The sequence below is a fragment of the Cydia fagiglandana genome, chromosome 17, assembly GCF_963556715.1.
Source record: "Cydia fagiglandana chromosome 17, ilCydFagi1.1, whole genome shotgun sequence".
NCBI lineage: Eukaryota > Metazoa > Arthropoda > Insecta > Lepidoptera > Tortricidae > Cydia > Cydia fagiglandana.
In genome coordinates, this window is record NC_085948.1 from 14,006,002 (window position 1) to 14,030,389 (window position 24,388).

The 24,388-nt window shown below is 37.6% G+C and overlaps 1 protein-coding gene across 2 annotated transcripts in view; it reads right to left on the reverse strand.

Moving 5' to 3' along the window:
* LOC134672561 (protein jim lovell) overlaps positions 1-13,596 on the reverse strand; it is a 31,393-nt gene extending 17,797 nt beyond the window's left edge. The window contains exon 1 of one of the 2 annotated variants that reach the window (XM_063530502.1): positions 12,616-13,596. In XM_063530502.1, the coding sequence (XP_063386572.1) occupies positions 12,616-13,327 (712 nt within the window). In that variant the 5' untranslated portion in view covers positions 13,328-13,596. The remainder of the gene's footprint in view (positions 1-12,615) is intronic. The other variant, XM_063530503.1, reaches the window with a different exon arrangement.
* Between the last annotated feature and the right edge of the window lie 10,792 nt (positions 13,597-24,388).

Here is a 24,388-nt window from a genome sequence, read left to right on the forward strand (position 1 = left end):
CTCAGTCCGCGCCGTATATCAACCTCTTTACGATCCGCTTGGCGTATCAATAATCGCTTATTGAAAGCTATTTTAATGGTATACAGGCCTTAATTTCTGTATAACATATGTGATGTGCGTAGGTTTGAGGTTTTAGCTGTCTCAGATTACCTGAGTCTATATTGAGTAGGTGTCTATTGCCTAGCAAAAGCAAACGTTTCTTTAATTAAATGTTCTCGTGTGTGGGAACAGAAGTAGGTACTAAGATCTTAACGCGTTAACTACTTTGATGTGGTCAAATCCTAGGGTACAATTTAAAAAAAAAACCGGGCAAGTGCGAGTCGGACTCGCGCACGAAGGGTTCCGTACCATAATGAAAAAAAACAAAAACAAAAAAAAGCAAAAAAAAAACGGTCACCCATCCAAGTACTGACCCCTCCCGACGTTGCTTAACTTTGGTCAAAAATCACGTTTGTTGTATGGGAGCCCCATTTAAATCTTTATTTTATTCTGTTTTTAGTATTTGTTGTTATAGCGGCAACATAAATACATCATCTGTGAAAATTTCAACTGTCTAGCTATCACGGTTCGTGAGATACAGCCTGGTGACAGACGGACGGACGGACGGACGGACGGACAGCGAAGTCTTAGTAATAGGGCCCCGTTTTACCCTTTGGGTACGGAACCCTAAAAACTATCTAATTTTAGGTTTTGGCGTGACGGCGAAAAAAATAAATCATAAACTAACCTGCGAAAGTGAAATTTACTTCCTATTGTAATGAACAATTCATAAGTAGTTTTTAACAAAATTATGCCAAAATTCAAATATGGAATGCAATCGCATAGTTCCTTAAATGACGTATTGCCAGTTTTCAAGATCCACAGTAAAGTTGACGGTTAATAAAACTATTTTGGGTCGGCGCGTGCGCTGAGGCAGAGAACATTTGTCAGCTCGCTAATGGCGCCATTCACACCTATTGAGCCCGAATGTTATCTTCAAATCTACTGTGTTAAGTATTAATTACGACTATGTAGGCGAACAAGGTTGACACCACAATACGCGTCTTACATTTCTTTAAACTGTTTTTCTATTCTATTAAATGTCAAATTATTATTTTTTCCTATAAAGGCGGGAATAGTAGGGTGACCAAACGTTATTCGTATTTGTACTATATATATATGTCCAAGGATCTTTAGATTTAACTATTTTAAAAACTGGAAATTTGACCGTATATCGGAATGGGATAAGTTACTTGATCGCTGTTTAAGATATTGATAATCTGCCATTTTTTACTATTTAAATGCTGTATGGTTATCTTTGGAATATGAATTAATGTAATACATGCTTTCAATAATTTCAATTGTTTCAGTGGGATAAATATGAAATAATAGGCACAATCTAAATACTTCGTGGTCCAAAGACCATGTGTTATGTATTCGTCATACATTGGCGTAGATTATTTTTTCCTTATTATTATGACAAGCTGCACTGACTATGTACAATACAATTAACGCCTCAATGACGTATCTCGTTATGAATTGCAAAACTTTGCTTGTCTGCGACTACGTCTAATATAGTGACTAACTTCTGCTCTCGAATAAATTACCATTATGCGCAATTACATGGGTTTAAAACGTCCTAAAGAAAGGTACAATAATAACTGATATAGATAAACAAAATAAACTTTCTTATCTGTGTAAATAGGTCTATTTCTATGGGCCGTTTGAACAGCAAGAGAATGAAATTTTGATTCAGATTTTTTTTCGTGGAACTCCTTGGACGATAGGTTACCTGCCTGCATAATGCATAATGCCCTGTAGTTCGCCAAGAAATTGTAGAAAGTTATTGAGGGCGCCACTTCCTACGTAACTGTCACATTGTGGAAATATTTTAGTTCCATTTAATTAAATTTTTACTATTTTATGTCGCAGTTCATTTGTATGTAAAGTATAGGTATTCCGGATGACAACTTATAATTCTGTAGTTCCAAAAAGTACGACCAGGCAGTGTTTCCTGCCGTAAGACACTAAAACTCTTCTTAATGAGAATTAGTGATACATTCACATTAGTAACAAATGAGCAGAATCGAAATGAGGTCGGCCCTATATTATTACTATAGCCAATCGGTAGATGTCACTACACAAAACAAATTTATTGCTCCTTTTAACGTCACTCTAATGTGATCACTGACAAAGGAAATGTAAACTAGTCCTAAAGACCATAGACAAGTCGAGGTGTAAAGCTAATAGGAAAATTTGATTTATTATTATGAGATATTTAAGGGAGTCTAATATCACTCATTAGCTTTAAGTAACGTGTGTTATGGAATGTAAAATAGACAATATCTTTGCAGGAAATATGAAACGTTTTAATATTATAATACGGTAATATTTAAAATTGCCTATCGATAATGTGCATACCGTATTATATAAAATATTATAGCTAGTACTTATATGACTTTGATTTATAGATGGTCAAGCAAAGCTTGTCAGTAGAAAAAGGCGCGAAATTCAAATTTTTTATGAGACGATATCCCTTCGCCCTACATTTTTCTGCCGCCTTTTTCTAATGACAAGATTTGGTTGACCATCTATAATTTAATGGATTAAAAAAAAGTAATATCACATTAAGAAAGGAATACATCTTATTATACTCTAAATAAAAATACCGGTTTTTCCTCTTTAAATATGTATAAACACCTATCTAAACATCTATAAAAACTTCGTATGAATAACAAAAGAAAAGCCAATAAGGACAATATAACTTCATAATTAATTTCTTAAATACTGTTCAAGAATTTCAGAATAGGAATACTTGTGTCCAGTTCAGGAATAATACTGCAAATATCATATTTTTTTATATTCACATTATATTCACATATTTGTTTTTATACATATTTTACTATGATCACAGCTTGACAGATAAGAAATGTAAAACATGTCACATATATGAAATACTAGCTTTTGCCCCCGACTTCGCCTGCGTGGAATAAGTAATTTGAGGAGCTATATTTTTATTTCCAATCTGCTTTTTGTCGATTCCTCATACAAACTTCCACACTTCTTTCTGGGATAAAAACTACCTACCCTACGAGTATGTCCTTCCCCGGGAGTCCATACCAAATGTCAACTAAATCTGTTCAGCGGTTTAAGCGTGATGAGGTAACAGACAGACAGTCAGACATTTATAATATTAGTATGGATAAAGTACTTGGGTAAACAACTGTTAAGAAATAATTGCTGCTGTTTTTGCATATCGACTCAATGTATATCGATATATTTAACGTCCGCCTGCTTTCTACGGATGTTTGTATCGATAAAAAGTCGTAAACGATATGCGCAATCATTTTAATAATGAGCGTATAGATAATTTCTAAGCCGACCTACCCATTCTGCTGGGAAATAATTTGATAACGTCGGGTGACAAGCAAAAGTCACTAACTAACACCATTGAAATTATTGGACAATAAACCGTGTTACAAGTGTAATAAAGTGCATTGTTACTTTAATTTTTTGATAGTACTTAGTGACTTTTGCTTTTCACCCGGCGATAATTAATTTGAAAAATAAGGTAAACAAACCGTTTGGTAAGCGGCAACATGCGAATGGGATTCTATAATCTGACAAGAAATTGTAGAAAATTATTGAGGGCGCCACTTCCTACGTAACTGTCACATTTTTGGCGTAACATGCATGCATGCATACATGGCAACAATTTAGTATGGAATTTTATGTAGCACTTATAAGTTTAGGGTTTGCAATCCGGATCCGAAATGTATTAAATTATCCGGATCTGGATCCGAATCCGCGGATCTTCCCATACATTTCGGATCCGTCGTGCAAACCTTATATAAGTTTAATCGACACTAAAATGACCAGAATTAAATCACTGGTCTTCTACTTTGATTAAATTATAAGTTCGAAATGTTCGAATAAGAAAACAAATTCGTGTAGGAATTATAATTTCATAGGAAATGCTCGTGTGACCATCATTTTAGTTTACCGCAGGACATTTTTTGCATCCGTCCAATTTAATCGTTCATGATTGGAAAAAATAATTATTAATGCTCGTCTAAAATTAGATTGAAGCGGTAGAATCGATTATAACGGTAAATAAGCGTCTGCGACCAACTTTTTTACCAATTGTGTATTTATGAATTAGGCAACCTACACAATGCCGAAATGCGTGTAACCGATTTGTCATATTGGTACAAAATCAGTTAAAAGCATGTAGTAAATATAGGGACGCATGTATGCGTTAGAGGGAGCAAGTGATATTGCTATCTCATTCTACCGCATGGCTGTGTCCCTTGGAGTGGCCGGCGCTGGCCCATCGTGTAGTGTAGTAAATTATGAATAATGATTGGGTTGGTCCCGGGACTTGCCCCGAGCTCTGCTACACCAGTAGCAGAGGCAAGCCAAGTACCAATACTCAACACTCATCGGATGCACCACGCCACACACGCCAGCCTAAGCTGCCGGTCGCCTTCCTTGCGTCCCCGATGCCCGGCCCCGCTCAAACGGTATCACCGGGCTAGGGGTCGCGGGGTTGGATAAACGATCGGTGGCGAAAAAGCTGGCCTACACCAGCAGCACCGTCATCCCCAAAACGATGACGACTGACCTCCCCACGCGGTGGGGAGCGACCCGCCACAGCCGTCGCAGCCGAAAGGCGGGCACGGCCACGCATACCTCTTTTGAGGTATCGCATGATATCCATCCATTGGGTTGGTACCAGTTTTAACAGCCGATCTATTATTTTAGTAGTAATGCAAGACAGAACAGTGTTAGATAGTTAGGAATGTAAACCAGATGCAAAAGATTGCAATAAATGGTGATGGACACATAAAAGATGCAAAAGTTGGTCGCAGAATCGAGCCCGAGGAATATTAATACGCGTAGCGGGTGCATTTGCGCCTAGACTGTTAAACCTACATATTTCATGTGAGCAAGTGTTTAATTATGTAAACTACTCAATTACCTGTAGCCAGTAATGGGATTATGCTTGCACCCATGTAATCAGCAAGTGTCTAGGTTGTAAATTTTATTTTTACAAGGGCAACTCTGATCGAGGCAGTGAGTTTTCGTCAAGTTATTTGGTCGAATGATGGCGCAGAATTGAATATTTATTGCTTTATTATGAGGAAGCGATGAATAGGTCGGCGCGGCGACCACCCATTCTTGTTTTCTAACTATAAGGGCGCGTTTCAAAGTTGCTATGAAAAAAAAAATGTGGTTGGATTTCAGCTATTATTTACTCTGTACTCTTTGTTCATGCAATGTAGGTATTTCCTTAACACTCACTTAATTACTATTCTGCTGGATTGTGAAAAAAATCTGTTATATTTAGTAACGTTTGAACTAAAACATATCGTCGCTAAATTTGTAACGGAAGGCGCATGCGCAACTAACCCTGTTTGAATAGAAATTGTATTATGGATGGTTTCTCATATCTTCTATTGAACTCGTTTTGTCTAGGTGTTCCAGTCCTTAACGAACCCTTCAATTATCTTCCAATACCGATATGCATATCGCTTAATCAATACGAATGCGTGCATTTTGTTTGTCAAAGCCAGCTCACGATGTGGTAACACCGCTCTCACCTTTCACGACCGAGTCACCTGCTAGATAAATCACCTGCAGCGGATAGAAATGTTCACATAAATTATTGTGGCACTATATAACGCATATCATTACCGATACGCCCACCAGGTTTCTAGTGTACGGCGGGCTTTATGCGAATTCAGTTTATGTTTGAATGTTGGTACATGACGTTATGTCCGAGTTTTGAAACGCATAGACAATCTGCAACAGTTAACTGGAATTTTAAAGTATTATGTTTACTAAACAGCTAAACGTAGGGTACATTAGGTCGTAATCGTAAATCATGTTTATGTACCTGTTACATATTATGGAACAATTTGAGAGTAGCTAGATATCAAATGTGTTTTGGTATCTTTATCCAAATAAGTATCTAAAACCATTATCTGTTTGAAGTACTTAGCGATCACAACTACATGTCCAACTAAGCTTCAACTTATTCCCACATACTAATCAGAAAACATAAATTACTGGCAATCAGCAAAGCGTGAACGCATCCATAAAAACGTAAACAAATAGGATTCCAATTATGAAATTACCCATCATATAGGTACACGTGTCGTGACGTCACAGTGGGGCCAACACAATGGCTGATTAAAATGGCAATTAACGCTTGTCTGTCCCACTGATCTGTATTATCTATGCTTTGAGGCGGGGAAGTGATACGAACTGAGCGTGAGCAGTACATACTACTTACATGTTTGCTATTTATAGTTAATTAACACGAGCTCATATCATAACAGTATTAACTTTTATTGTTGTATGCATTTAAAGAATGAGAAATGTTTTGAAAGCGTTGATACTTTATATTATGCTACTTTGATAATGAGTTATTCTAATTTCCAAAATAAATTTAACTTTATTTTGGAAATTAAAGTGGCAATAAAGGCGTAAAATGGAATTCTAACAAATAGGTTGATCGAATTTCGTCCTTTCTTAGTGGTTGGCCAGTTTGATATGAACTAATATTGTATTTATTTACTTATTTTTTATTGCAAGAAAGCAAAACATAAATAGGACTAGGACATAAGGTCTCATAGAATTTTCTACTAACAGAACTCTGAAAAACGCGGAAATTTGTCAATGAAAATAATTTGCAAAAATAGCTCACAAAGACCTTTCTTGTGAGTGGTGTGCTATTATGAGAACGTGACTTTTAAATTGTTTATTTTCAAGAACCTGCAAGACTCCAGAGCCAAGTTTAAGAAAACTCTCGAGCCTGACGAAGACGCACGAAAACGTCAAATGAGACGCATGGGGCTCAAGTGCCCTCTGTCACTCTTTTGGAGTTTTCCTTTTTAACTAACTGAAGCATATCTCAGTTAATGTGTAAAGAGAGTACAAATGTAGGGAAACATTTTTCTTATATAAATATTATTTTATATTAATATCAATAGACTGTCTAGTGAAAGTAGATATTGAGATTTATTTAGAAACCTTTAAATGGCAAAAATGTATATTATATACACTTCAAATGAGACAAACGTCTCTTAAATAACCCGTCACTTGAGGACAATATTTTTCACATTTTAAATTTTTTCGTGTACTTAATTCAAGATGATAAAACTATGAGAAGTAATTCGCGTCATATAAATTATACGATTAGTTAATTTGATGAAAAACAAGACGATAGGGATTTATTTTGGTTAGTTATTTTAAATATGTGGGATTGCAATATATTAGAAGTCTATTTACTAAAAAAATAGGGGTTATTGCTGAATGGACTAGATTTGTGTCATGTTATTTATTTTTGCCATAACAATGTCACGATTTTTTATATTTCATATGTAGGTACCAAAAGTATTTACATAAACAAATACTAAGCAGTTAATTGTTCTAAATTAATTGTGAATCCGTTTATAATTTAATTACATTCTTATCTCCCATAATCGAGGTGTTGGTGAGTGGGTCAGACCGATTGAATGCTAATGCGTTGTCATCTGCGCGCACGCGATGGCAACCCTGATCAATAATCAGCTTGTGCATCTTCATCGCTCATTATTGGAGTGAAAGAGATGCAAGAATTTAGACATAAGTATGTACTCAACTTGCCTGCGATCCTATAATAGTATAATCAATAAAATACGGCTTGACGGCGCCAACCATTATATTATAATGAAACTGGTGAAGAATTAGGGTGGAATATTCTGTCAGCTGAACACTATTTTTTTTTTCTTATTTTTGTCCTATTTTTGATGAGTATATAAGTGAACAAATTAGATTTTTTTTATTGAAAGTTTTACAGAAAATATACAATATTTAGTACCTTAATCTAATGTTTCGCCAAACTGTGAGACAGTTTGTTGGCGGTGCGCTCTAAACTAAGCTTAAGCTAAATAGGTACACTAATTATTAAGTAACAATTTAAGTTATTATTTTGAACATATAAATTTAACTATATGTATGTATTCTAAATCATACACGCTCGTTTGTAATAACAATACCACGAATAGTTCCTTTTTACATGACGCCATTGGGAAACCAACATTGTCATCAAAGTGTTACATCTATTTGACCACAAACCAGGGTCTCTCCAACTTCACGTAGTACCCCTTTTAATTTTCGTAAATAACTGCGAACCATTTTCTCAAAAAAAAAAATTCGAAACTTTTAAACGGTATAAATATAGAACAAGTCGTAATATTCAACTTTTTGCTCAATAGATTACTTGACTGACTTAGTCAAATCAGATTATTTTTGCGAACTGTTAAAATGATTAGAATTAATTGGAATCTGTCTTTATAGAACACTGAACGAATGACGTACTTTTTAGTTCTTTCCTATTGATTATCTTCTTCTTCCTCGCGTTATCCCGGCATTCTGCCACGGCTCATGGGAGCCTGGGGTCCGCTTGACAACTAATCCCATGATTTGACGTAGGCACCAGTTTTACGAAAGCGACTGCCATCTGACCTTCCAACCCAGAGGGTAAACTAGGCCTTATTGGGATTAGTCCGGTTTCCTCACGATGTTTTCCTTCACCGAAAAGCGAATGGTAAATATCAAATGATATTTCGTACATAAGTTCCGAAAAACTCATTGGTACGAGCCGGGGTTTGAACCCGCGACCTCCAGATTGCAAGTCGCACGCTCTTACCGCTAGGCCAGCAGCGCTCCTATTGATTATATAATAGAAATAGAAATTGTGTCAAAAAATGCGGCCTACGTTTTTCTAATCATTTCCTCGTGCTTTATTTCGTAAATGTATGGTGTTAAATAATTTATTTAAATAGAGTTAACATCCCTATTGTTCATACAGCCGTTCTTCAAGCAGTGTTTACAGAAAGGCTCTCGTTTCCCATAATCCTAGGTGTTAACGCTCGGGAGTGGGTCAGGCCGATTGAATGCTAATGCGATGCGCGGGCGCCGTCATCCTCGCGGTGCGCACACGATGCGCATTGCGCGGACAGTCCTGTCTTTGAATTACTCGTATTTTTATTTTACTTAAGGTTTGTTTGTATAATAAATAATAAATTTTAACTTGCGTTGCGATTTATATTTCTTGCTCTTTTTTTTTTAATATAAAAATATTTTTTATAAAGTTTGAATAAATAATATGTGTAATACTTCTAATACGTACAATATTTTTGTTTGGCAATATTGATTGTAGTAGAAGTAGTAGTAAACTCTTTATTGTACAGAAAGAAATATTAAAAATTACGTACAATTAGTAAGAAGTACAAAGGCGAACTTATCCCTTTGAGGGATATCTCTTCCAGTTAACCTATTGTATTTGTTATTTTCGTACTGACGAAGTATTTTAACTTCGTTTACTAATACATATCAATGTAAAACGTAAATAGTTAATTTACAACGGAAAATAATTTCAAATAATAAAAGAAGAAAATTTACTGTAAAACTTTTATGTTCTGCAGGATTTAGCTAATAGAAAATAGGTAGGTATAAAAAGTAATTCCAAGTAATTAATATGTAGGTGACGTATTGTTTTCCTATTCATCCTCGCGTGTGCGCGCTTCGTGCCAATGTCGTCGCCTGCACAGTTCCACTTTTTTTACTCCTCCCTGAAGGTCATGTACCCAATGGTCTGAGACCTCGCGTGTCGAGACATAAGGTTTATGTAAACAATGGACAACATAGATTCATCAATTAATTCAAATAGCTGTCCTTCGGCCCTAGTAAAGAGAAATTAAAAAAAAAAAACAGCGAATTCATTGTTGCTAACTATGGCGAGGTTAATGATTTCAAATACCATTAGCGTTACAAATAACTCGGCATCGTAAACGCCACACACGAAGTCCTAAGGTAATTAAAATTATTTAATACATTCCACGACTGCTAATAGTTTTAAATCGGGGTCGTTAATCTTACTTTATTCACCATTTCGAAGTAATCGTTGCAGTAGCGTGAAAATAAAACAATCAGAGATAATACAAGAGCGGTTCAAATTTAGAATTGCTTGACAAGTCCAAGTGAGCACAATCAGGAAGGCCTGTGATTGCGGCGCTCCAACCCCTCATTACATTTACGTACCACCATTAACCATAATCAACTTCTCATCACACACGGAGATGGAGGAAACAATAAAATATACTCTTATATTAAATTTAACCACTGATTCTGATATTATGACGTCCTACTAAAGCTTGGAAGCTTGATTAAAAATGTACGAGGAAAATATCGTTTCGTTAGATTTAATAAACGAGAAGATATATACTTAGATGTATACGTTTGAGGAAAACCACACCGGTGATTAAAGTAAAATTTGAATGCATTCGAAATTTGATTTCAAACTTGACAAGTGCGGAAACGTTCACAAATCTCCCCCTCGAGTCCCAACACACCGAGTGCGTGCAACCCTTCATTACTACCCACGGCATTATGGCGCAATCAAGCACTCGGCACATACGCGAAACTGAGGAAACAATAAAACAAAATTGACGTATAAAACCACTCCTTGAACTAATTCCGACCGAGGTTTTAAACCTGTCGTATAAAATACATTATTGACGTGATTTGTGGACGGTCCTAGCTATGCCTTTGTTATTATGACTGCCCATTATTTAGATGACAATAACTTAAATATATATACTATACCACTAATATTATTGCGCGATTAATAAAATTGAAAGGGAGTTTAAACAATTTAATCACTCGGTTGAGATCTGTCGCCAACCATGATTGCATGATTATGATTACCTAGATCTAAAGGAACTTATATCTATATATAGGTATAAATAAACCACACTAAAACAAAATATGCATACCTATCTTTTTTCGCACGTTCCGCCAAATACATTAAAATAAATTGAAAAGGTAATATATTTACTGCGTTTGTGTGGCATTGTAATTAAAATGCAATCCCTTCGAGCGTCATCAATAAAATTCGCCGTAAATATCACAAGAACCACGTCGTTTTCCGCTGTAAACGCGTTTAGAAATCGAAAAGGGATCATAAAGCAAGATGACTGCTCGAATTGCTTCCTCTTTCATACGAGCAAAGAGACCACGAGCAATAATTATTGAAGTGTAAAATTTACACTGACACACATTTACGAGGACCATACACGGCGGGTAGAATGCAGGCACCGCCATTTAAAACGATATTTTACGGCCGGGCCAATGTTTGCGATATGCTAAGTTAATGGACTTTATAAAGTTATAACCTTTCACGCGATTGACGAGATAATGCACCCGACGCATGAATAGGTGATCTTAATTTTATCTCAGATGTGAGGTTCCGGTTAATATAATCAGAAGGTAGCTAAAGCGATAATGTGATCTTGCGATTCCACCGATAGCGGTACACCGTAATTACATTAGCTCACGGCATAATTAAGTGAATCATTACATATTTTCACATAAAACGGCATTGATATAGGGCTAAGGCTTTAGATGTGTCACTTTCTCCCCATTAAAATTTAATTGCTTATAAAGCTTGCGCATAAACGATATTTTATTCTAAATACGGCATTACAATGTCACAACAATGATTAAATTCGTGACTCGTGAGCTGAACGGAATATGTTTTAAGTGAGATATTTTCGTGAGTATGTTGGTATCACGAAGCATGCCATTATCGAGTGTGAGGAAACCTGTGCGGTGGGGTGGAGCGTGATAAATCTCAACTCGTGAACCGCTGGGGTTAAACAGTAGGTTATTTAAAGCGAATTTTGTGGGTCGCGAAGGGGCAATGATGGAGGGCCGAATTATGTTAAGCCTGACAGGTTTCGCAAAACAATAAACTAATTTAAGAATATGTTGTTATAATGCCACTTCGTGTTTTTAGACGAGTAGTTCATTGAAAACGTTTATATATAAAATATCGTGTCTGTTTAAAATAAATTTTAAGTAGGTAATTATCCATGTGACATGCCATATTTAATTAGGTGCGATTTAACCCTTTTATTGCTAACATGACACGGTCCTTTTCTTGTAAGAATCTCATTAGAAAAACACTACACTAAACTAAATCCTACAACCTACCATTAACATATGTACCTATATTTAATTACACTACCTAAGTACCATCCTATCCTACTTAGGCGCAACATCTATTTACTATTACTAAAAGAATACCTACAGGTGGAAAACAGAATTGTGTATTTTGTCACTAAAAAACGACAAATAATTTGTTTATGTATAAAATAAAAGGCTGTAGCCAATAAACCAATGTAGCGTTAACTTTAAGATCTTGATGCCGAGGTCAGTTTTTATTTACCGATTTACCTACCAGGTGCGTAATTATTGTTCATCCAGAACAGCCTTGCTTTTAATATTGGCCTTAACTTTTTATAGCATAACCTTAATAAACACTAGTCACTTTTTAATATACGTTTTTAATTATCTCATACTATAAAACAGGACTGTCCGAGACACTGCATATTGATTTGGACACCCTTTTATTTTGACATATTTCTGCCGTGGCATCTTGACAAAATTGATATGAGTAGTACGGATTTGAAAATTAACAACAACAACTATGCACTGTGTTTAAAAATTCGTCATAACGTGTTATTATTTTCGGAATGTTTGTTGCGTGCCATGACCATCTAGATTAGTATATTGAGTACTTACTGTGAGGCGGCGTGAGGGATAGGGCTGAGACGGCTTGCGGCGGCACTGGCGGGTAGAGGTCCTGGTGCGGCGGGAACATGCGGGGCGGCGGCGGAGCCTCCTCGGCCTCTTCGGCCTCCTGCTTCGGAGGCGAGCGCGGGCGCGCCAGCCTCACCGCCTTCAAGCCTCCATCACCCGGCGATCTACGCATTGACAAGTTCTCTGGCGTGTCAGATTCTCCAGAGCGACGCCTTGGACGAGCTTGCTTCCTCCTAGGCTGAGGACTCGCCGGGCTCGCGGGCGGCGAGGCCGCCGGCGGGTCGGCCGCCACCGGGCTTCGCGGCGTGCACGACCGCGCGCTCTCCTCTCGCTCGTGATCCGCCAGACCCCGCACTTGCAGCGACTCCCCGGCTCGTATCACAGTCCCTAGCTGCTCCTGTGCCACAGACACCTCGCCACGGTACATAAAGTCCACAACCGCCTGCACCTCCCATCCTTGGAAATCTTTTAACACGATGACCGGATGCTTGCAAGGGTTCTCGCTGAAAATCCGTCGGAATAACGGGCTGCAGGCGCCGAGCAGCACCTTGTGGGCGCGGACGCGACGTTCGGCACATACTAGCGTCACATCCACTAAGGTCTCGGCGTGCAGGAGAGCTTCGAACGAGCGGAGGAGGTGCGCTTGGTGGTTATTCCAGCGTAAGCTGTAATGTTCCTCCGGTTTTTCTTCCATGCTGCTTTCGGACGCGCGTGCGCGTACTTATAACCCTTTCGTGTTTCAATTCCGGCGCATAGCTCACTGAAGTCAAAGTTAGTCACTCGGTCCAGTTCGTAACACTGCACACACGGGACAGGCGCGGACGTGCGGCGCGTACGGAGCGCGAGCGCGGAATGGGGAATCAGACGGGCGCGCGGAGCGGCGGTGTCGCGCGAATGCCGAGGCTCGCTGCGTGCGCCGGCGGGCAGTGGCCGCCCGTGGGGCCCGCCCCCGGCCCCGCCTACCCCCCACCACCCTCCGCCCGCACACACGTGTCACATTACCCGAATACCGTCACATGTGACGCCCACACTATATGTCAGCCTAGTACCTACATTCCGTAACGTTGACACACCTCCTTATGTACTGGATTCTTATCTCCTTATCAGTTGCGTAGCGTAACATATGGGTGTATTTCTTGTAGTGGTTGTATGGAGCGTGATAAGAAGCGTTTTCTTATTCTTTATATTTGGGGATGGCCGCGTGGCGTGTCATGGCCAGCTATGTTTGTAGGGGTGACCTACAAACGGCGATGGGGGAGGCAGACGAATTCGTTACTTTACTGCGTCCATAGGTGAGTCGAGCTTTGTGAATTTATCCGTCTGCGGGATAACACAGAGACGAAGGTTTCATTTGGACCGCTTTGACAAACATTAAGGGCTATTTATTATTCTGTGGTAAGTGTAAGGTAAGGAGGGGTATGACGAACATAGTTTAGTTTGCTCGGTCATATCCCGGTGATAGTCTTATCCCACTTTACCTTAATATATCGAAACATAAGTACCTATACCCTACTGTTACCTATTGTGGACAGGAAAACCAGAGACACTTTGACAACTGCGAAAAGGCATGTTATCGGCAAAAAGCGATCCCTTCTAAATAACCTTCGTTGAGTTTCCACCGAGACTCGAAATTCAATAACTAAGTTGCTAGGTAGGTACCTACCTCCTACACCCCTACCTAGGTACTGGAATTTCAAGATAGTTTTAGGAACTTACATTTATGTCACTTCCTTCCTAAGTAGCTATTTATTGGATCTATATCTGAATCCCTAAATAAATAAATAAATATATCTTTATTTCAGACCCAGAAGTCCATATATGGTTAGTTACATTAACTAAAGTATTTTCTCCTATTTTTGTTTTCCCTAATATTGTTTGTCATAATGATCAGTTGTCCTAACAATAAAAACCCAAATTTTGTTTTCCCTAGTGTTGATTACTTATCCTAATGATATTAAGCATATTTTCTTTATTGCGAGGGTCGCAGTTCTGACCCTAACCTAACCCACTTTTGTGGTAGCAAGTTCTAAAACCTAACCATTTTTCGGAACCTTACATTATGGAAAATAATCGTTATGACAATTGATCGTTAGGGCATGTGCCCATTAGGACAAACCAGTTAGGGTAAGTGACTTTAAGACGTTGTTAGGGATTCAGAATGACACCCCTATTTATTAGGTAGGTACCTACTTTCATTGAACCTTTTTATAATTTGTTTTACATACTTAGGTAGGCAATAATTTACATACCTACTAGGGTGCTAAAATGACAGTGATCCGTTAATACCTCTACAAGTAATTAGGTAGGTATGAAAGTAGGTACCGTAGAGTTTCGTATCTTCGCCTGGGTTTTGACACTTTTCCCAAAAAATCTCTCAAATTTGAAAGCATTTTAATCCGTTAAGGCGAAAAAACGTTTTTTAGTATTCCTAACTATCAGAATACACCGCTAAAACTTTGAATTTCATTGGTTAAGTTGGTAATAAATGGCCCTAAAGGCAATAGGCGATGTTTGGGTATTTTTCCCAATCTTCGCCTATGGCATGCCTTGCCGCTAATACTTACTTTTCTGTGACTTACACATGTTAAGTCGTATCTCCTTGGAATGTGCTATGAACCTTAACTTCACCAGACTAGGCATATATTTAAAAAACCGGGTAGTAGGCGAAGTTTGGTAACAGTTTGAAGTTGTTTTCATACATTTTCTATAATGAAGCTAGGGCTGCCAAAAATTAACCAACATGCCAAATAAAGGGGAGTAATGGTTTATAAGTTAAATAAATAATTATTTTTAACAAAATTGTGTCAGGCCTAACATCTAAGTGTCAGGCCATCATTGTGGGAAGCCAGCGTCAACTTCTGAATTTGGACACCGCTTCTGTATCACCAATAATGTTTGATGGTTCGTCAATACCTTTCTCGAGCCAGGTTAAGGATCTCGGTATTATAATCGACAGGCATCTATCTTGGGACGGGCAACTTTCGGAGGTTAGTCGAAAGGTCACTGGTACTTTACGCTCTCTATATCCCTTAAAAAACTTTCTCCCAATACCCACCAAAAAATTACTTGTGCAGTCACTAATACTTCCGCTCATCGATTACGCTGACGTGTGCACAACAAACATTTCACAGTGTTCACTTAACAGGCTCGATCGCTTGCTGAATAACGGCATTCGTTTTATTTTCGGTCTACGCAAGTACGACCACATATCTCATTACCGTCGCCAGCTTAACTGGCTCCCTATTCGGCAGCGTAGGACTCTCAGAATTCTTTGTTTGCTTTTTTCGATACTGTTCGAGTCATCTGCTCCCAGTTATCTAAAATGTAGATTCAGTTTTGTAACCCCTCGCCCGGGTTGTGAACTACGTTCCTCCCGCTCTCTTAAACTTTCGGTATTTCCTCACCATAGTGGTTTTCTCTCTTCTTCCTTCACCGTACAAGCAATCCGCCTCTGGAATTCGCTCCCTCTGACGATCAGACAGGCTCCAAGCAAGTTAACTTTCAAACGTTTGCTTTATAACCACCTGCTAAGGCAGGCACAGTAGGAATTAGTAGGTAGGTAACCCTTAACGCATGTGCAATTATATGTATTTGTATATATCCTTGTGTATATATATATATATATATATCTATCTATGTATTTAGTGTACTCTTAGTCTTATGGTATAACATAATTAATATATGTATATAGTTGGTATTTAGAATGTTGATATTTAACTTCGCTCAAAAGTTACGTTTTTTTTTTTTCTGTTTATTTCTCACTGCACCCACATGGACGCTTTTCTGTTTCGCCCTATGGTTGACTGGTAGAGAATGCCTATACCGGCATTAAGTCCGCCTGTTGTACTTTTTGTATGTGCAATAAAGTTTAAAATAAATAAATAAATAAATAAAAATTGTTTAATTGTTGCAAAATTGTTGTTATTATCGTAATCGACATCAAATCAACCTTATCTACACAAAGTGAGACACAAAAATACCTATTGGGTACCTATTCAATATCGGTAAGAGTAGAAATAAGCATTTGCATATAGCGTAAACTAAAATATCCAAACATAAGAAAATATTTAAATTTGGGAACAAGTAATATCATCCACCAATGAATGTGGTACAAAAAATTTGTCAACCCTAGGGGTAGGCGAAATGTGGCAACAAGATGGACGCAAAGTACCCTCACCAATGTTTTATCCAATTGTGACTTCTAAACGTAAGCTGGCCATTAAATAATAGTTTCATATGAAAAAGAAATAGTTATAGGATATAATCATGTCAAAAGTTTACCATTACCGGGTCCGTATCACCGTTTAAAACTGAAGTTAAAACACTGGTTTAAAAAAACGTGTAGTCGACGTTGCGAAAAAACCTCACTAAAGGACAACTGTGTGAAGTTAGCCGCAGAATGTTCGAAGAATCTTGACACCCGTAAAAATACTTTGTATTTAGCAGGTCATAAACCTGCTTACATTAGAAACATTTTGTTAATGGCAACTTATGTCAAACTAGGCGAAAATAGGTAGCGCAGGCAAAGATACGAAACTCTACGGTAACTGTAAAAAATACAAATACATATAAGTAAAATAAGACCAAAATAATAATTAAAACTTAATATAATTTAGGTATAGGTCAACCAAATATTTATTTTATTCTTGGTCTACTAACACTACTACCTGCAGTCAGGTCATTCAGTGTCACTGACAGGTCACTCATGTCAATGACCTCTAAATACTATAGTAGATAGCGCATCCACTCATTCACACTGACAGTTATTTATCGTTATAATATTCACTTAATTAAAAAACCGGGCAAGTGCGAGTCGGACTCGCGCACGAAGGGTTCTGTACCAAAATGCAAAAAAAAAACAAAAAAAAAGCAAAAAAAAAACGGTCACCCATCCAAGTAAGTACTGACCACTCCCGACGTTGCTTAACTTTGGTCAAAAATCACGTTTGTTGTATGGGAGCTCCATTTAAATCTTTATTTTATTCTGTTTTTAGTATTTGTTGTTATAGCGGCAACAGAAATACATCATCTGTGAAAATTTCAACTGTCTAGCTATCACGGTTCGTGAGATACAGCCTGGTGACAGACGGACGGACGGACGGACGGACGGACAGCGAAGTCTTAGTAATAGGGTCCCGTTTTACCCTTTGGGTACGGAACCCTAAAAATGAGTACTTACCTAAACACTTTACCAAGCTGACAGTTCAATAATGACAATCGAATGTTGATCGAATGTCAGTGTTACTAATCGAAAATAGAACACATGTTTGAAGTGCCGTATGTGGGAAACACTAGCCTTTAGCCTGGTCAAGGGTTAACCCGTGGAGCGCCCTACTGTCACATGTGTGCTGGTAACTAGTATTAGGAGCAGTGGCGGCGTGTTCATAAAAACCGATTCCCACCGGCTTGCCTATTTTTGGACGTTTGAGCAGAGTTGTAAAGGAAATATGTAAGCCGAGGCTAATTTGGCTTGCCTATGGATGTTTCACGCGCCGCCCCTGATTAGGAGTTCCATACTACGGTAATATTGGGGCGCTCCATGGGTTAATAAAAATCACATTATACTAGGTAGAGGTTCCGCGTAATATTTAAGTAGCTATTATAAAATATTCTGCAAATACCTATACCACATCTCAGTATCTATTTTATAATTTATATCAATTTATTCGTTTTCAAGAAGTTTTTGCTTGTATCACAGAATCCACTCTAGTCTGTACCTATAGGTAGGTAGGTAAGTACCTACAGTATTGGAAAAAATATCTAATGCCAAAAATATATATTCCAGTAATTATTAACTACAACATTATTCCAGTAGTTAACTTAATTAGGTAGGTATATAATTTGAAATAATTAAAAAACCTATTTAAAAAAGTTCTGAACAATATTTAAGTTTAAACAGGGTATTTTATCCTAGTAGGTACTTAATCCTGTCACAATAATTCATAAGTCGTGTAGGAGATAGTAGGACCAGACAGACATACAAAGGACTGCGATTATACAGACAAATCCTCACATAACAATTGTTCGTCAAAAATTCAAACATACCTGATTGTAAAAACCCCCACGCGATACTAGTACCCAGACTTTAAACTAAACTTCAGCCTATTTAGAAAATGTCGTAAACGACCGCCTATTACTGACGACCGGTCTGGCCTAGTGGGTAGTGACCCTGCCTGCGAAGCCGATGGTCCTGGGTTCGAATCCCAGTAAGGGCATTTATTTGTATGATGATACAGATATTTGTTCCTGAGTCATGGGTGTTTTCTATGTATTTAAGTATGTATTTGTATATTATATATATCGTTGTCTGAGTACCCACAACACAAGCCTTCTTGAGCTTACTGTGGGACTTAGTCAATCTGTGTAAGAATGTCCTAAAATATTTATTATTATTATTTATTTATTACTCTAAAAACTGTCTTTTTGTATCTGAAAAGTAGCAATAAACACATTCTGGAAGCTTAATTCTAAAAGGGATTACGTTTTAGTAAAATTGAGAGGTTTAATGCGTTTTAGAATGAAAGAGATCTATCTGTAAGGGATACCTGTTTGACCGTTATGTTATGTTACAATAGTGTCGGTTTGTTAAAAGTGTAATAATGGATTGTTTAATTGTGTGTTAGTTTATGTTAATAGTTATGACTGAGTCATTGGGACAATGTTTTACAGTGTTTTTATACCAGTACCGCCTATTGTGAGTATTGTGTTAAGTACACATACGGAAAACATAAGTGGGTTGGTACTTTGCTCTCGTTGGTAGGTAGGTACCTATTCGGTTCCTGGAGTTGGTGAACCCATGGTTGAAGACTCTAACCAAAATGGTAGGTTAAAAATAGCTCGATAGAAAAAAAAAGACAATTAAAAAAATGCCTATATAACTAAAATATTCGACGTATAACGTCCTCAGTTTACATGAATGAGTCAAATCGTCGGCTTAAGTCGCAAACCTCGTAACTCCATTCAAGGAAATTAGTAATTGCTACCTTGGACAAGCCGACGAAATAAGAAAACAAGTACATTAATCCTAAGGGAGTAAAATCGGCCATTACTTCCTTGACACAGGTGTAATTTTATTATACAGCCGTGAAATAATGCACTTTTATGAGAAAGTATGAAAACTTTTTTTAATTCAACGTTTCCATTATGAATAGGTAGGTACGATTAACGGGTCCACCACATTAATCCAATTAAATATACATTCCCACTAATTACGCAGTAATTAACATAATTATTACACACACGGAGTCGTTTCAGTTAATCCGTAGTTATCGGAAACATACATTACTCCCGACACTAATTGTAATTAGTATATTAATGACCACATGCCGATTTCCTAACGATTAAATGGTGACATATTTGTACTTGTTTTTATCTGATATCCTCAAACATATTTATGAGTAGGGTTAATGTGGAGAAGACTGATATATAAAATTTTTGGTTAGGACTGGAGTCTACTAGATACGATATAGTAAAGATATGTGAGGTCACGGGGGAGGCTCACGGGAAAAGGTACCTTATGGCGGTCGGCTCTTACGCTATTATTAACGCCGCTCCAATATTATTGCGGCGCTATGCGACGTAAGCGCCAGCCGCCATATAAGGTACAGCTTGGCAAAAAAGAGTAGAAATTAAAAAGTGACAACACTGTAGTGTCGTCCCTTTCAAACCAATCTATATAAGAAAACGGGACGACACTACAATGTTGCCACTTTTTAATTTCTACTCTTTTTTGCCAAGCTGTACCTGCCTTTTGCCGTGGAATGTCATACATATATCTTTACTATTATTATATATCTAGTGAATCTCTAATTCATTTCCCTAATCGAGCTGTACGTCGCTACGCGCATTGGACACGACTGATGATAAACACACAAATAGGTACCTAAATGCCTTTACCAGAATTCGAACATTTCAAACCCAGTATCAGGCGTGGCTCACTCCGCGATTTCGTCGCTTTGCTACAGGTAGGTAGCTAAAAGTACATCCGTTCCACACCAATTTTGGTGGCTAGCTGCACGCTGTCGCTAACTAGCGGCCAAACCTGTCCTGATCGTAACAGACGCGTTTTATTCTGTTATTATTTATTTTGTGCCAGTATCTCCTTTTTAGGCAGGGTCACTACCGACTAGGCTAGCAAGATAATCCGAGTTTAAGACGTGTTTGCGTATATTACAAAAACAAAATGCCACTAAAGCTATGACAGAAACAGCAAAGACATAACAATATACATTAACACCTAGTTCTCTCGTTACTTTTTATGGCCTGAATAACCGTAACGGTAACGAAGAACGTTGTTTTTAATATAACCTATCGTTTATGACTTCCACGTCGGTTAAGGGTTAGAAGGGTAACGTTGAGATTCGAGGGAAACATTGAAGTTTGGAGTATAATATCTTACTGGGATTTAAGATCAAGCACACACCTCATTAAAAGAACCTCATAGAAAAAACAATCGCCAAAACAGTCGTCGAATTGATCATGTCACATAGATAGGCATTTAAATATTTGCACTGCGTATTATGGGGTTGGGTTAGATAGACTATTTAATTTAGTTTACTACAAGAGCCAAGATGCGTAGTGAAATTCATCAGATTCATGAAATAAAAAGAAACTGAGCCGAGCGTTGGCTGAGCGAGGCGAAGTCTTGAGGTAAACTAGACTAGCTACTTAGAGTGCGTCCATCAAGTTTTTTTTAAAGAAAAGTTTTCGAAAATAAAATTAGCCACACAGGCCAAGGATTTTTATATTACCTACCTTAGTATGTTACCTCTTTTAACGAATGCGACACATACTAATTGTTCATGCAATCAAAACAAATAATGTACAAAGAAAACAATCAAAAGTATCAAAACCCTATTACTGTAAACGTCTTGACTACAAAAGATCTTATCTCCACGCCAATTTAATGAAACCTGCAGTTACTTTTCACAATAAAATTTAGTAATGAAAAAATACCATGTGAAATCCAAGAAGACGTTTCTTTCCTTAATAACAGAAAAAAAATCAAAATAGTGTCAATGGCTAAGTAAAGTTAGGACACCTTTCTGGTTCGTGAAAAAAAATGTCAAAGTAAAGCTGTACAGACATGAGACGTTTCCGTAGCAGGGCATGCGTGTTCATACATCATGCCGAATTACCTTTACGTGTGTACCATTAGTGCGCGATAGCATCTGACCTCACTTAATAAAACGTAACACGATCGAGCGAGGGGGAGTTTAGCATAAGGCGAAGTTGGGAAGGTTTGGAAAGCGAATTGATTGATAAAATAAAAACCCGCTAGGTTTAAATATGAACTACAAATTTTTAAGAGTTTATGATCGTGAGTGCATATATAATATATAGCTGATATTTGGCTTTCGCCCATCTATTTCCCCTTTGTATTGGCGAACAAGATTTTTTTATCACTTAGATAGGTTCAATTTTGTGAAGTTTTAAGGACACGAATTTTATAATTTATTTATTACAAAGCCCTGATTCTGGAAAATTCACAAAGTGTCAGCATGTCATGATCTCAAGACAGTCAAGACACCTATCTACCTACATACATACATCACATTTCATAGCTCTTAGAACCACTTTATATGAATTTGTCAGCTTTTTGTTCTTCCAACTTCTAGAAAAACACATCCTTCCTTATCCTTTGCATCGCGTAGTCTAAAGTGTCATTCTATGGAACTTGTTAACTACGTAAATAAAAGTCACTAGTCAATGCATCAGTCAGGTCAGAGACAAATTCAATATGGCGGTTTGTTTACACAATTAGTTAGCAAGTTCCATAGAATGACACTTTAAATAAGTACCTACCTATTGAATAAATATCGTATATTTATAGCAGGCTAGCTACCGTGTATGAATATCAAGAAAGTTTCCAATATACAGCTTTAAAACAACACACAACTCGTTTTGTATCCGACACCTAGATTAGTTGGCTCCAGTTTTACAACTCCGTTATTGCTCGCTTGTTCATATAAATGAGTGCACGGACATTTTTATATGGCTTTCAAGATGTTTTATTAGGAAAATGAGTTTTAGAAGGAGTTTAAACGAGATTGTGATGAACAAGTGGGTACTAAAATAGGTATAAGTAGTAGTAATAGTAAAACTACAACCGAATATAAGTGGTAGCAAATAAGGATGGGACAAAATCCCCGCGACTCTATCGGACCCTATAGGCCTATAGGTAGCCTATAAGGCACTTGCCACTTTACGGTGTCACTTGCTTTGCCAAAGTACTAATGCCTTAATATACATGGCTACATTTATATTTAATAGGTACCCATACTACCTACTTAATCAATCCGCCTGCCGAACGAGTAAGTATAAATAAACTTCTTAAGCAAGGCCTGTGTTTATTTATAAGTCAACCTTACGCGGCTTCATATCCATTGAACAGTAAGCCTAGGCGGTAACCATGTTTAGAATCGTTTCAACCAGACCCTGTAACATCTAAATCAAGCAGCACCTATCATAGACAAAACCCCATTAAATCATTGTACGTGTATAGCACGCTTTACGTTTGTCTATGGCCGTTAACGACGTGTATGGCCGCCGCGGGTTGTCTATGCTTGGCACAGACAATGCAGATCGGCAACGCGGTAATGAATCAGATGTGTATCGGCGACGTGTGAGAACATACGGCCAAAATACAAGCCGTAAATAGTCGCTCGCGTGCGCCCAGATTTGATTTTGGAACGTGATAGAGCTGGCCGGTTGGGTTGCGTTCGAAATTGGAACGGAACTGGCAGCATTCGCCGGCAGTGATTTTTACATATATAATTTATATGCTTACAGTGCCATGTTTAATTTGTAAAATATGTGCAGTCGCCTGCAATAATATGTTACTCTTCGAAGGCCCCAAAAATATGTGATACGCTCTTATGGCTCCACAAATACGTATATTATTTCTGGTGACTGTACTGATATTATATTTAGCTATTATTGATGCGTTAATTTTAAGATTATAACTATTTTTAATTGTGAGTAATAATGGTGCTAATTATCATCTGAATAATCAAGTCTACGTTGAAATACTCATCATATTTTTTGTCTAGAAATATTGGACTAAATTAATCTAAACAGAGAAATTAAAATATTTTATTTACAAAGTACAAAAACGAACCATCATGATTAAAAAAAATATAGCCTATCAAACAACTTTGCCAGTAGAAAACGGCGCGAAATTCAAATTTTCTATGGAACAGTAACCGTCACATCTACTTTTTTAATTTTTTATTTGTGCTTTTTTCTACTAACGGATATGGCTTGACAGACTATAATCATATTACTCAATTTTAAAACAATAACGGTGTACTTCCTAACTCTATGGCCAATCGTGCCCACACGACCCGCCCCGGGCGCAGAAAATAAAAGTTAAAAGCATAGAGTTGATAAGCGCCGAATTTTCAATGTTTTCCCGCGAGTCGGCCCGTCATGTTGGTACACTGTACGGGCCGGGGTGCTTTATTCGTTGGGAAGTACTTATTCGTAAAGTGAAGTACACATCGTCGGAATTTTAATGTTCCGCGCGAAATTGTGAGTCATTTCAGTCCGTTGTATTGGTACAACGTACGAGCCGGGTTTGACGCGTATAATATTTATTAAGTATTATGTTGAAAAATCGAAGTGGAAAAGTGGGCAGCCTAGGTTTTTTTATGTTGCTGCTAGCAATCTGGAAACCAGGAGAGTCGTACTTTTATGCACTTATTCTCTATATTTGATTCTGCATCTTCTCGAAATTTTTCATGCAGTTAGTTTC